The 13,053-nt window shown below is 49.9% G+C and overlaps 6 protein-coding genes across 6 annotated transcripts; 3 read left to right on the forward strand and 3 right to left on the reverse strand.

Moving 5' to 3' along the window:
• Window positions 1–1,408: 1,408 nt before the first annotated feature.
• On the forward strand, window positions 1,409–3,368 carry cdcA (phosphoprotein phosphatase CDC14; the record flags this gene model as incomplete). The annotated part of the gene is made up of 3 exons (XM_056983174.1): window positions 1,409–1,457; window positions 1,523–2,060; window positions 2,111–3,368. The coding sequence occupies 3 exons, from the start codon at window positions 1,409–1,411 to the stop codon at window positions 3,366–3,368; spliced, it is 1,845 nt and encodes a 614-aa protein (XP_056828668.1).
• Window positions 3,369–3,984: 616 nt separating this feature from the next.
• Window positions 3,985–4,737, reverse strand: N7510_011250 (uncharacterized protein; the record flags this gene model as incomplete). Its single annotated transcript, XM_056983175.1, has 1 exon — window positions 3,985–4,737. The coding sequence occupies one exon, from the start codon at window positions 4,735–4,737 to the stop codon at window positions 3,985–3,987; it is 753 nt and encodes a 250-aa protein (XP_056828669.1).
• Window positions 4,738–4,977: 240 nt separating this feature from the next.
• On the reverse strand, window positions 4,978–5,428 carry N7510_011251 (uncharacterized protein; the record flags this gene model as incomplete). Its single annotated transcript, XM_056983176.1, has 2 exons — window positions 4,978–5,163; window positions 5,237–5,428. The coding sequence occupies 2 exons, from the start codon at window positions 5,426–5,428 to the stop codon at window positions 4,978–4,980; spliced, it is 378 nt and encodes a 125-aa protein (XP_056828670.1).
• Window positions 5,429–5,952: 524 nt separating this feature from the next.
• N7510_011252 (uncharacterized protein) lies at window positions 5,953–7,382 on the reverse strand (the record flags this gene model as incomplete). The annotated part of the gene is made up of 2 exons (XM_056983177.1): window positions 5,953–6,006; window positions 6,060–7,382. Coding segments are annotated over 2 exons (1,377 nt in total), but the record flags the coding sequence as incomplete, so codon positions are not given.
• A 1,768-nt stretch (window positions 7,383–9,150) lies between these two features.
• N7510_011253 (NmrA/HSCARG family protein) lies at window positions 9,151–10,208 on the forward strand (the record flags this gene model as incomplete). The annotated part of the gene is made up of 2 exons (XM_056983178.1): window positions 9,151–9,690; window positions 9,750–10,208. 2 exons carry the CDS (start codon window positions 9,151–9,153, stop codon window positions 10,206–10,208), a joined length of 999 nt encoding a protein of 332 aa, XP_056828672.1.
• A 2,208-nt stretch (window positions 10,209–12,416) lies between these two features.
• Window positions 12,417–12,997, forward strand: N7510_011254 (putative RING finger domain protein; the record flags this gene model as incomplete). Its single annotated transcript, XM_056983179.1, has 2 exons — window positions 12,417–12,751; window positions 12,814–12,997. 2 exons carry the CDS (start codon window positions 12,417–12,419, stop codon window positions 12,995–12,997), a joined length of 519 nt encoding a protein of 172 aa, XP_056828673.1.
• Between the last annotated feature and the right edge of the window lie 56 nt (window positions 12,998–13,053).

The following is a 13,053-nucleotide window of genomic DNA, read 5'->3' on the forward strand; positions in this document are numbered from 1 at the left end:
CGGGGTTTCAACGAATTATCACGTTAGCGCCCTGACGATCCCGACGTGCAGCCTGTCAGGGTTCGCCGCCACTCCCGCTGGCTTTAACCAAGTGGGTTCGGAGCCAGGGAATTATCACAGTTCCCCCCCCGATCCCGCCTTGCGTCGACGGTGCAGCGGACCTGCATGGCAGGGATGAAATTCAGAACAAAACAATTTTGTTTCTGTCGTTGCCATGCCATGGACAGCAAAAATAAATCAAGGTGCGAGTGTTGCTGGGAGACAGATGGATGGGGAGGAGGGAGGCGTGACGCCTGATCGTTATCCCTGGGGGATCAACCAACTCGTCATGAACCCTTAATATGAGCCATCCCTGCCGCGGGTTAATGTAGTTGCCTTTCTGCCGTCCGGCGAAGAGTTGTCCTATCTCTGCCGATCACAACTGTGCAACAAGCGGATATCACCTCCGAGAATTGACAGTGGCGGCCTGGGCTCGTTGTTCAGGTCGCCGCGACTATATGTGATCCTTCATTAGAGCCCCCGACGTGCGATTGTCGTCAATAGTACGGCTAGGTGATAGATATACATGTCCGTCTATGGTCCAGGGTTTCAGAAAAGGCCGGTTTGCAAACTGGCCGGCGACTCGACAACGGTTTATCACAGTCGAGTCGAGAGAATGATGTCTCGAGTGTCTGGAAGATGATACCTCACCCATATATATCGTTGTTATGGTTGGACACGGTTTTGTTCACGGGTTGGTTTGCAGAATGGCTAATTATGATCCGTCCCCATGGTTTTGGTTGACCAAAACTGCGTACCAACTGTATCGTGGCCAACAGTGCCAAAGCAGAATGTCAGCTCTGAACAGCATTACATTTCACAGTTGACAGAACTGATCCATCATCGCAGTGAGAAGGGGGTGGTCATGTGACACCTTCTGCCTGGGGCAGCAGCAGGCAATTACCGTCGTCAGGCCAACCCGGCACGCTAAACCCGATTGACACTAACACAACATAACAACTGATGCCACCATCATCAATTATTCTCTTGTTGTGATCCATCTCTCTCTTCCTCATTGTTATCCCCATCACCACCACCGACTTCCCATTCTTCCAAATTCCATTGGCCTCGACCTGCACAGTAGTCCTCTCCAGGCTCTGCTTCCACCCTATCCTTATCCCTGGTCGCGTGTCTGATTTTGCTGCCAACAGTCGACAACCGCAAAAGTCAAGAACGGATCAATCCGATCATGCGAGCATAGATTCTCGAGTTGCTGGTTGATTGATCTCATTATTCTTGTGCTATTGGCATACTATCCTTCATCAACAGCGATTTTAGCCGCCCCGGGACGCTGTTGGAGCACGCTTTGATTATCTACCATTATTCTTCGTTGTGTACAGTCGACGCGGCTGTCAACAAAACAAGCATCATGTCGACCGATTCGGGCCATGGTGGCCAGATAATCGAGTACATTCAAGGTTCGTGACCGATGTTTGTTTTGTTGCCACCCTGCTGTTATGCAATCTAACCACAACAACAACAGACCGCCTGTACCTCGCATCCTACGATTCACCACCAAATTCGAGGACGCCATTCCCTTATCAGGCAGAGCAGCCGAAATCCCCCAGTAAACGCTCTGCCCGGCCGCAGCCCACCACGCCGAGTAACAAGCGCCGCGCCCCCGTGTATTTCACTGTTGACGACACTCTCCTCTACAATGCCTTCCACGCGGACTTTGGTCCTCTCCACATCGGTCACCTGTATCGATTTGCGGTACTCTTCCATGAGATTCTTGGAGACCCGGCAAACAGCGACCGGCCCGTGGTCTTCTACAGCAAGACCGATGCACGCAGCCGTTCAAATGCCGCCTGCCTCGTGGCCTGCTACATGGTTCTTATCCAATCTTGGCCGCCCCACCTGGCTCTGGCACCCATCGCTCAGGCAGATCCCCCTTACATGCCCTTCCGCGATGCTGGATACAGCCAGGCGGACTTTATCCTGAACATCCAAGATGTCGTATATGGCGTGTGGCGGGCCAAGGAACAGTCCCTCTGCGGACTTCGCGACTTCAACTTGGAAGAGTATGAAACCTGACCTTACTTCGAAATTTCGTTGCTGACAAGAAATCCAGGTACGAAAAATTTGAGAGAGTCGACATGGGCGACTTCAACTGGGTCTCTCCCCAATTTCTTGCTTTCGCGTCCCCCCAACACCAGCCCGTTGCCCCCATCCCCATGAATACCCCAGAGTACGATGCCTTGCCCTCAACAGTGTCCGAGGTTGCTTCTTCCAAGCTTCCGCTGCCATTCAAGAATGTGCTGGCACACTTTTCCCAACGAAATATCGGTCTCGTGGTGCGATTGAACTCGGAGCTCTACTCCCCGTCCTATTTCACGGCTATGGGTATCGCGCATATCGACATGATTTTCGAGGACGGCACTTGCCCCCCGCTCACACTGGTTCGCCGATTCATCAAGATGGCCCACGAGATGATCACCATCAAGAACAAAGGCATTGCCGTGCATTGCAAGGCAGGCTTAGGCCGCACTGGATGCTTGATCGGCGCGTATCTCATCTACCGCCATGGTTTCACTGCAAATGAAGTCATTGCCTTCATGAGATTCATGCGTCCGGGTATGGTCGTTGGCCCCCAGCAGCACTGGCTACACCTCAACCAGGGAGCTTTCCGCGAGTGGTGGTTTGAAGACAGCATGCGGGAGAAGCTTGCCCTATCTACTCCAGTTACACCGGCGCGCATTTCTCCCAAGAAACGTGCCAGCAACGGCCCGGTGTCTACCCCTCCGAACAACAGCCATGCTAAGCGAGCCGCCCTGGGAGAGATTGATCACAATGAAGGGGCCGCAACTCACAGCGAGGACAATCTTCCAGCACCAACTCCCGGCCAGCCGCGCAAGGCTCATCGCAAGGACTCGCGGCATCACCCGTATTCTCGGACCACGTCCGGCTGCCTTGCCGTGGAGACTGAGGTGAGCAAGCCTGGGGAACCACGCAGCCACCGGAGCCAGCGTATGAGCAATGAGAGCAGCGAGAGTGAGGAAGAGGCTCAGCTTCGCATGCTTGCCAAACGATCATCACGGTCCCCCGTCGCATCCCCGACCTCACGATCGATCAGCTACTCCGCTACTGTCACAGCCAGTTACACATTAACTGATGACATCCACGAAGATCGAGAGAATTGGGTTGATAATACCTCACCCAAGACCCCGGCCAGCCGGAAGAGTGGTGGAGGACCGATCTCGGTCAGCAAAGTGCGCTCCAGCCCTCGCCGGGCAACCGACGGTAAGAGCGAATCCCGTGGAGTTCGCAAAGCAAGTGGCCGCATCGGTAGCACATCCAGTCCTGCCCGCCCGGTTCGACCAGTTCAGTAGCTGAGGCTCTAATATTTTCGACCATCCACGCGTTTGGCTGTGTATAGGTTATTTCTCTTCTTCCCGTCCGGCGTGGATGATGTTTTTTGCATACCCCTTTTTTGTCCCGCTACGTCAGTTTTCTTCCTTGCTTGTGGTTCGTTGTTGGTTGACAGGAGCGAAAATGATGGGTTTTGGGCATGTTCAATTTGGCGTTTGGTTGCACTGCTGTTTGAGTCCTGGTGGGATGGGATGGTTGGGAAGCTGGTTGGCATGGATTGGGGTGGTCGTTGCAGATTTTTGGTCTCCTCGCCCCCTAGCACGGTGTTTTCGTTGCAGGTGTTCTGTTCTTTTTTCCCTTTATTTTCTTGTACGTGTGGATTCTACGTTGGTATGACAATGTGATTCATGATCGCAACATCTTCTATCTTGGTTCTCATCAATGTTCTCTTGATCCGGCCGTAGACCTGCACTGTTCAATCGAGTCAACATCTACAGGGGAGTTGATATATTGCATGGATTTTATAGAGACAACACCACACTCTGCTAGTTGCCTTTCAATCGTATAAAGTGCAGCTACGTGAAACTCCAAGGCTAATGAATGCCCCACAAATATCTACATCCTCCCAAACCCGATTTACAATTTCCCCTGGACTCTCAAGTCACCATTCAGCATCTGCGACACCTTAAATGCCGCATCCGACAACCTGAGCATCTCAGCATCAGACCTCTTGCTCTGATAATTGTTCCAGAATTCCTCATCAGCCAACCACCCCCGGAACCAGCGCCCAATCCAATCAGCTCCCACTTTAGCGCTCCTGTCCACCTCCTCTAAAATCAAATTATGCCCTGCCTTCTCTAGCAGAGCTTTCTCCACCATACCCTTCGCTGCACCGCCGCTGCCTCCCGGCCCAGTGCCCGTCACTCGCATCTTTTCATCTTCCATCTCTCGCGAAGAGACATAGCTATTCTCCCCGAAGACCCAAAGGACACTCGGGCGCAGGAAAGGCAGATTCCGCATCGAGGACCAGCACTCCGGTCGCGAGAACGCATATGGGCGTTCCTTCTCGACATCCCAGTCTGGCAGTAAGAGTCGGTCTAGACCCGCGGACTCGGGCTCCAGGTTGGGCGTCGTGTACCCCCATGATTCATGGTGTTTGGTTGTAGTCAGTGTCACGGCATTTTCGGACAGAGCCGGATGTGACTGTTTGTTGTACAACCGTGTAGGAACAGCTCGCAAGCCGTAGCGGAGATACCGCTCGGCGACTCGGGGGTCCCATTTGCTCAGGCCGCGGCGCAGCGCGGACTCGGCTTTTTCGCGAGAGTCCCAGATGTCTTTGCGGAGAGCGGGAAACTTCGCAGGGTTGGGACCCTTAAAGACGAGGTCCATGATCACGGGGTCGTAAAGAACCAGTGTCGACAATAGACGCGGATGAATGATGGAGAGATTCACCCTGCTCGCGCGTCAGTAGACGATTCGTTGGATAGGGGATACTTTTATGACTGACATCGCGGCGCATCCTATGCTGTGCGCTACCCCGATGAGGGGCCGAGGCATCTCGTCGCGAAAGTGATTGACCATGTGCAGGACGTCGCGTGAGTGGTCATACCAGCTATCTGTTGTCGTTCGTTAGTTATCACGGTAGACACTGGACCAACTAGTAAAAGAAAAATTACTGGTATCGCCCTGAACATCTTCATTGAAAACGCCGCTGGCACCTTGGTTCGATACATCGGCAATCCATATCCCGCGCAAGGGCACAGACTGTCTTTTGAGATGCGAGTATAGGTCTTCCCACAGGGGCTCTAGCATTTCCTAGTGATAGAAGGGTAAGTCTGACCTAGCTTCTGCCAACCATTTCTATATCCGTCCGCAGACACAGACACACCTTGAGAGAGCCATTTCCATGCATTCCGATAATGGTGACTGCATTGTCGGGAATGGGCTGCGGCTGGTCAAGCGGGATGTATTGCTTGACGGCTAGCTGGAGCTTGGTCTCCTGGCGGCCCTTAATACTGTGATGATATTCCCGGATGTGCTGGCCGGGCAGGACATGTTCCACAACCCGGAAGGATTCCATTCTGTCGATGAGACGCGAGATATTGTCGCGATAGTCTGTTCTTAGCCCCTGGCACAGTCAGCTGAAACCTTGTTTCCGGTTGACGGGAGGCCTGACGGCTGGTTGGTTCCCGCTGGTCGCAATGGGGCCAGCATGACTAATTCCAAATATTGATTCTCATCGACGTAGGCTTCGCCTTTCGAGCAATAATTTCTTTCCCATTCCGTTTACCCTTCTCTGTACGGAGCTTGATCGCCTTATGTAACTTGGACTTAGCCTCAGAGAAAGAGAGCTCGACCTCACGCTGATTTCAACTGCTTTACTAGCTCCCCTAATCAGTATCTCAATCTCAATCCGTCGTAAGGAACCCGGTTCTTGCCAGCGGATCTTCATGAAAATTTTTGGGTTGATGCTAATGAAACAGCCCCGTATGGGGCCATATTGGCATTGTGGAATCCTAGTAAAGCCTATCGCAACGACTTGGTGAGACGACTGTGCTCCACAAAACAGGTATGGCATTCTTATGGCGAGCAAAATCCCAGCTACTAACTAGAGCACGTAAAGGGCTTGCCTATTGACCCAGACTGAAATTTATCGACCTAGATAAAATGGAATTAGCAATAGCGAAGTAGCGGATGAGAGAAGAACTCACCAGCTCAGCGATACTTGAGTAGGTACCGCATCCAAGTATAATTATTCCAACCAGAAATACCACGGCGTTGCATATAGCAGTTTTCAAATTATGCCGCTCATACCATGCACCCTCCCTCAAAAGCACATACCACATGGCTGGTGGGAAATAGAAAGACAGACCAGAGACAAATAGGGACGAAATGATGGATAGCAACTCTGAGAAAATGGGGATAGCCTCCGCAATAATCCAGGCTAGCATTGTAACAAAGAACACAAGCCCAAGCCATGTGATCCAACCTTTCGTGGTATTGACGAAGCGGACGAATGAGTCCTGGTATAACTTGCCGTGAATATATCGGCAGACCACCGTCGTATTGATAGATCCCGATATGAAGATAACAGGGAGCGCGATTCCAAAAACGACTCTTGAGACGAGAGGGCCCGCCGATAGCAAAGCAGGTGATTGCACCCCCTGTCCCACAAAGGCATAGATGATGGACCCTGTCAGAGTGTAGATAACAATCTGGATGCCTCCTAGCCACCAAAGAGTTTTGACGTAATCCTCAGGAGTATGCATGTCTTCCATAAATGATGGCAGACAACCGGCAAAGGAATACGCAAAGACGATATTATTGGCGGCCACAATTGCCGCTGTGAAAGTAGTGCCAGGCTTAGGCCAGGCGGACCATGGGGGATGACTCGCAGTGAAGGCACTAGAATCGCTCGAGTCTTGAATACCGGTTGCAATCATGGTGATCCCTATGGCCAAGATAATAGAGGCAAAATCGATGTAGCCCAGGATTGCAATTTCTGCAAATGCCGGAGGAATGGCGAGAATCATCAGGATTGCCGCAGATACAATGCTGAAGATAACCGAACAAGAATTGCTTTGGATGATGGTCTGGAACGCAATGGCGCCGGTCAAGCAGTGCGATCCAACGGCGAATATAAGCAGGGCAACAAAGCTGCCTATGAAGATTTTTGATCCAAATCTTCCTAGCAGAAGCCGACCAATATCCGCATAGTGGCCGACTTTGGTGTAGTTGAGTTTCACCTGTCCAATAATATAGCCTGCATACGTTGCCATTAAACCAAGACTGACGGTTAGGATGACACCTGCGACCATGCCAAGAGTGGCGAAGGCAGACGGCAGGCTTAGGCTTCCGAGAGCAATCGCCTCTACGATTGAAATGACAGTGAGGCGTTTCCAGCCGAGTCGGCGAAAGCGGGCATTGCCTTCCAATAAACATTGTCTTTCGACCTCGGAGCGATCCTGAGCCTTGGGAACGCTCTCGTTCGCCATCACGCCCTTGGGACACTGGTCGATGACTGCGTCGTCTGTCTGATGCTTGTTACCAACGTAACCAGCGAAGGTAGAGGTAAAAGAAAAGAGAAGTAGAAATCAAGCAAATGAGAGGAAGACGGGCAGTTCGAATATTCGAGGAGCATCAGATAAGATCACGGGAGATGTTGAAAATCAACCGATAATCGGAGGTAATTGTGGGGTGGAGAAACGTAAACTAACCCGTAAACACCGTGACAGTTCGGACCTTTTCGCGGTCTGTAGATGCAGATCGGTACGGAAATAATATCGCTTTTTTGTTAGTAGAGGCTAGAGGGGTCTTCAATAAAAGAATAATATTAATACGCAGAATCTATCCAAGTTTCTATCGTTGACATTATCACCACTGGCTTGTTTTGCTAGAGAACACGCTTAGCACTTACCCTCACGTGCCTTTATTCTTATGTTAAACAAATTGCATATCCTCCCTTTCAAGCCAATCAAAGAAGCTTGTTCGAACCCAATAGCCCAGTTTCCTGTCTGTGCTTGTGTCGTTGGATAATTCATTCTTTAATGCGGTTGGTTTGATGCTACGCCAGACCCGGGATTCAGCAGCCCGGTTTGTATCCCAGTCACCCTCTTCAAAAATCCCACCAGTTTCCTTTGCTTGGTCCAGACACAATTCAAATGCTGCCGGAGAAGTAAAAATCGAAAAATTAACTCCTGCAGAGCAAGGGTGCGATAAAGCTCATCCGCTCGGCGAAGTACTTTCTCAAGCCAAGCCATCATCGCATCGGGCTCTTGCTCTGCTTCGTGTCTAGATGAGCTTAGGTTTGGATTGGCCCAGAGCACAAGTATGATATTCTTGCAATACCGAAAACGCTTGCATCGTAAGCACCCCATGATTCGTCGAGGTTTGGAGAGGTTTTGCTGCAGCTGGCACTTGGATAAAGGTGTGGAAGATCGCAGAGGATAATAGCCCAACTTAAGCAAAATTGCCTTCCGGCGGAAACAATACCCACCCTGTTAATATGCCTAACGAATTTGGAGTCAAACCAAATAGAATACCTTGATTGAGCTTCTGCAGATATAAATAAACTCACTTCATTCGTAATCGATTCAAAGTCCAGGAGAGCCCGTCATTTCCGGACAGCGTAGGGTGCAACGCACACGTAATTTGACTCTCAAAAAGTGCCGGGGTCTGGTGTTGAGCATTCTCTCTATTGTCGGTGGATTGGTCTGTTAGAGCAGCCCAGGGATTGAGCTTTTCTCATGAATCCGACGAAGTAGTTTATTACGACTGACAAAGTCTGGATCGCACGCGAACGCGGATTATTCAGCTTCGGCACAATTTGAATCTTGGAATGTCTCCGGCATTTTTATTCAACCAAGATTAGAAATGCGATCACTCAGGAACGACAAAGGATTCCAGTTTCTGCAAAAGCATGGAGAAACGGCGCACGGAGTACTCCGACTAAAGTAGCCACTACCAAAGTTTTATTTCCACATACCTGGGTACCCTACGAATCCAGATCTGCATTTCGAATCAAACCTCGTGAGCAGCCTATTTTCGTTGCTATGCTATATCGCAAAACTACTTTGGTCGAACTAACGGGATCCCGGCGTTTGCCAAGCCCGAAATTCGTGAAGGCAACTGCTCGAGTGTTGACGCAAGGGGCGCCACGGGAGGCAAAATTAGTAACGAACATTATATTACTGTTTGAAAACCAAAAATGTATAAGACCAATTGACAACCGTTTCAAAACTGAGGAATACGTCATTTCATATCTTTAATTTTGACTTCAGTCTCGCACAGTCTTATACCAAAATGGCGCCTTCTAAGTTGATTGTGGTGCTGGGTGCTACTGGAGGCCAGGGGAGCTCCGTGGTAGAGGCCTTCCTCACGGAAAAGGACTACACTATTCGGGGTGTAACCCGTCAGCCTCAAAGCGAGAAATCCCAGGCTTTGTCGAAAAAAGGCGTAGAAGTGGTGAAGGCGGATATCGACAATGAAGAGAGCCTCGTGAAAGCTTTTGAGGGAGCTTCGGCTATTTTCGCGATGACTGATTTCTTTGAGCCATTCGCCAAACACGGTCCCCACAAGGCTATTGAAATTGAGCAGAAACAGGGAGAAAATATTGCACGGGCAGCCTCGAAGACAGCTGGACTTCAGCACTTCCTCTGGAGTACTCTCCCGGATGGCAACACTCTGACAAAAGGCAAATTTGTTGTCCCACATTTCGAAGCCAAGAACCGAATCAATCGGTTCATTCAAAACGACAAGGCTCTTCTTGCGAAAACAACGTTCCTTTGGTTTGGTTTCTATACCGAGAATCTCTTCTATCCGATCTTCACTCCGATCTATGTGGTACGTACACCCCGTCACTTTGCTTCTAGATTGGTTCGTTTAATTAACCTCTTTTACAGAAAAGCGCACAGAAATTTATCCAACTGTCTCCGGCAGACCCTTCGACTCCAATCTGGTCCGTGGGTGATCACCGAACCAACACCGGAATCTTCGCCCGTGCCATTGTGAAAAATCCACACAAAGTTGGCGGAACTTTTGTCCGATGCTTTGCAGAGTATCACTCCTCTCTCAATGATTACCTTGCTGTGTGGGGTCGCGCGAGTGGTCTATCCCCGTCGGCGGGCTCGACTATGGTTGTTCAGGTTCCTCTGAATGAGTATAGCCAACTGTGGCCTGGCTGGGGCGAGGAGATGGGCTTGATGATGGATATGTGGAGTGCCCTGCGAGAACGTAGCTGGGCTGGTCTCGATGGTGATCATGTAATTAACATCGATGAGGTTCTGTCTGCGGATGATCGGAAGTGCGTGATCAAAACGGAGGCCGCGTTTCGAAAGCTAGATTGGAAGGAGATTCTGTGAAGATTGTAATGTTGTCGTGGCAAAAAACTTGTGAAATAGCAGGAATATTCGTCAATCATGTAACATACATTCCTTTCGGCGTAGATCGAAGCCTTGAAAAATCCAGGCCCAATATAGTAAGTTGCCCGAGGCAGTAGACCAGACTAATAGCATAAAGAATAACCAAGTTAATCTCCTTGGAAGAATACTTGTTCAGGAAAAGATGTTAGTTTTTGCATTGTCGATGTTTGTTTTCAGCTCCTTTGCCTTCATACAATTATCTAATTACTTGAAATCCGTGGTGAAAACCTTGGGAAGAACGGATGGCTCCAAGTCTTTCCCCATGATTTCCACGAGCGGGACCGGGACCAAATAGTCCAAAAGTCTAATCCTCGGTTGTTCCGTCCTTGAAGATTACCCTATATAACATTTTCCCTCGTCACCATTCCTATCGGGGGTCAGCAAACATATCCTCCGATGTCTTTCGTGCCGGAATTAAGCGATGCTAATCCCAAGAGTTTTACCAAATCCAAGTAAATTCTAATAAGGTATGTAGACAGCCTAAAATGGAGTCACCCCGAATTTCCTTTGAACGAGTAATTTGCGCGAAAGGAACATTCAAGAGGCCGTCTACAGGTAATGAAATAGAAAGCAAGCCATTCTCCATTGACGCTTTTCGGGTTGCGTGAGGAACTCAAAATTCCATGCTATAAGGTGCAAAGCTTCTACAAGCTGCTGATATGACAGCGAGAATTGGGACGTCTACATTTGTTGTACAGCGATATTCGAAATCAGATATACCAATATCTTCTCACGAATGAATCCCCGAACCCTAACCTGAAACACGATAATCCCACTATGTTATAGTCGTAGACCCTCCGCTTCCTAGAATAAACCTTGTATTCTATATGATGTTGGCGAGACTCTTGTGTGCTGTATTTGACGCGAAACTGCTATACATATGCTACCGTTCATGCTTCTCCTAGTCTCCTACCTACCTTAACTTATTTATCGTGAAGCGCAAACCTTTTGAGATGCTGCTTCGTTTACCAAATGAACTACTGTAGCGCATCGCAAAGGATCTAGAATTCGTAGAGCATTTAAATGCTTTTGCTCGAACAAATACCTATCTTTACAATATCGTAAATCCCTACCTTAATCGTTACGATGTATAACAACTTGGGGGTTCGGCATTGTTGTAGGCTGCAAAAAGTGGGCAAGAAGCGATAGCTTAAAAAACGCTATATCAAGGAGCTTATGCCTAATCTCTATCTGAATTCGATGAAAGGCCCCTACCTTTGGCGGCACAGAATGGATATAAGGCGTTGGTTAAGCTACTACGTGCAACGGAGTAGCTACGCTGTTCACCGACGCCCACTCCGAGTAACATTCCCTGCCCGTAACAGTGGACAGCGATCCACTTATTGGCTTAGCATCCCGCGCACATAAAACATCCCCGTGGTGCTGGCAGATATGCTTCTGCACTAGATGGTCTCGCAGAGCCTCTACTATGAGCAGACGGTTCCATACGATCTGTCCGATCGATCCGATAGAGGCCTTGAGATCAGCTCGCTAGGGTACGCGCCTCTGCCTATTTTCTGGCGCTGCTTATTGCGGCTATTATGCTGTGTGTTTTGGTGGGGATAGGTTGCAGGCGGTTTCCGTCTCAGATGACCTTGGCGGGTAGTAATAGCGTCGCTATTAGTGCAGCCTGTCATCCCCCCCCCCAAGGGCGAGGCGCTAGACACGGCTGCGATAGGACCGGTGAGCTGGGGGGTGGTGGTGGTGTAGTGGGAAGGGCGGGAGATAGGGCATTGTAGCTTTAGTTCGTTGGAGCCGGAGCAGCCATGTGCTATGAGAGAATACCGCTAATCCACTAATGCTTCTACTATGTCACTAACTATCTAACTGTAGTACGTGACGACCGACGTGATGATCGACGGATCTGCTTGTTGTGCAACCTCCGATGATTGGCTGGTGGCCGTCGATCACGCTCCCCCGCTTTGAACCAGAGCTCCGAAACATTCTCTCCTTGTTGTCAAACACCCAACTAAGTGGCAAGGGAGACTTGAATATCAATAGAGAGACGGGTCAAGGGCGAGCCCCTGCCCTCTTTGTGGTCTTTTATCTGCGACTGCGTCTGCCCTCTTTGCCAGTCCTTGACAGCCAACCACCTAGAGAAGTAGGTAGCTCTGACAGAGTTTACTACTAGAGCACAAGACCAAAACCATGGCGGAGTCGGAGCAGGAGGACTTCGGCAAGAACCACATGGCCATAGTGCTGGGCATCGGGCTTGGTGTGGTACTGCTGATTATAATCTGTCTAGTGTGGGTGTTCACGCTCGTCCTGACTATATCTTACTCCCACCACTCACGCACCATCAATAGATTAACCATCTTCGTCAACCGCCGCGACCGACAGGCCTTCCTGCGTCATCGCAAAGACCCCAGTGCGCGATTGCGCAGTCTGGATGCTGTGTCCCCAACTAGCACACTTGAGCAGTGGTGGTCTGCCACAAAAGGAAAGCTCGGTCTGTCTGAAGCGGTGGACGGGCAGTTTGTCTGGTGAGATTATTTGACGTCCTGTGTGCGTCTGCAACTGCCTCACTGACATTTGAATCGAACAGTGCGGTATGTCTCGAGCAGGTGAACCGCTCGCAGGAGATCCGGGAGTTGCAATGTATGCATGTGTTCCATCGCGAGTGTCTGGAGAAATGGTTTCTAGGCGACCACTTCAATTGCCCGTTGTGTCATCGAGTGTACTTCGTGTCGGATGCACCGCCGCGTAACGACTTTGTATGGATGGTATGACTCTGGGTGAAGTAATTGTTGTTGGATATGGATAGAGTCGAGATTCATGAGGGTGT

This window comes from Penicillium lagena, assembly GCF_028827675.1.
Source record: "Penicillium lagena strain IBT 129212 chromosome Unknown utg000008l_segment0_segment0, whole genome shotgun sequence".
Classification (NCBI taxonomy): domain Eukaryota; kingdom Fungi; phylum Ascomycota; class Eurotiomycetes; order Eurotiales; family Aspergillaceae; genus Penicillium; species Penicillium lagena.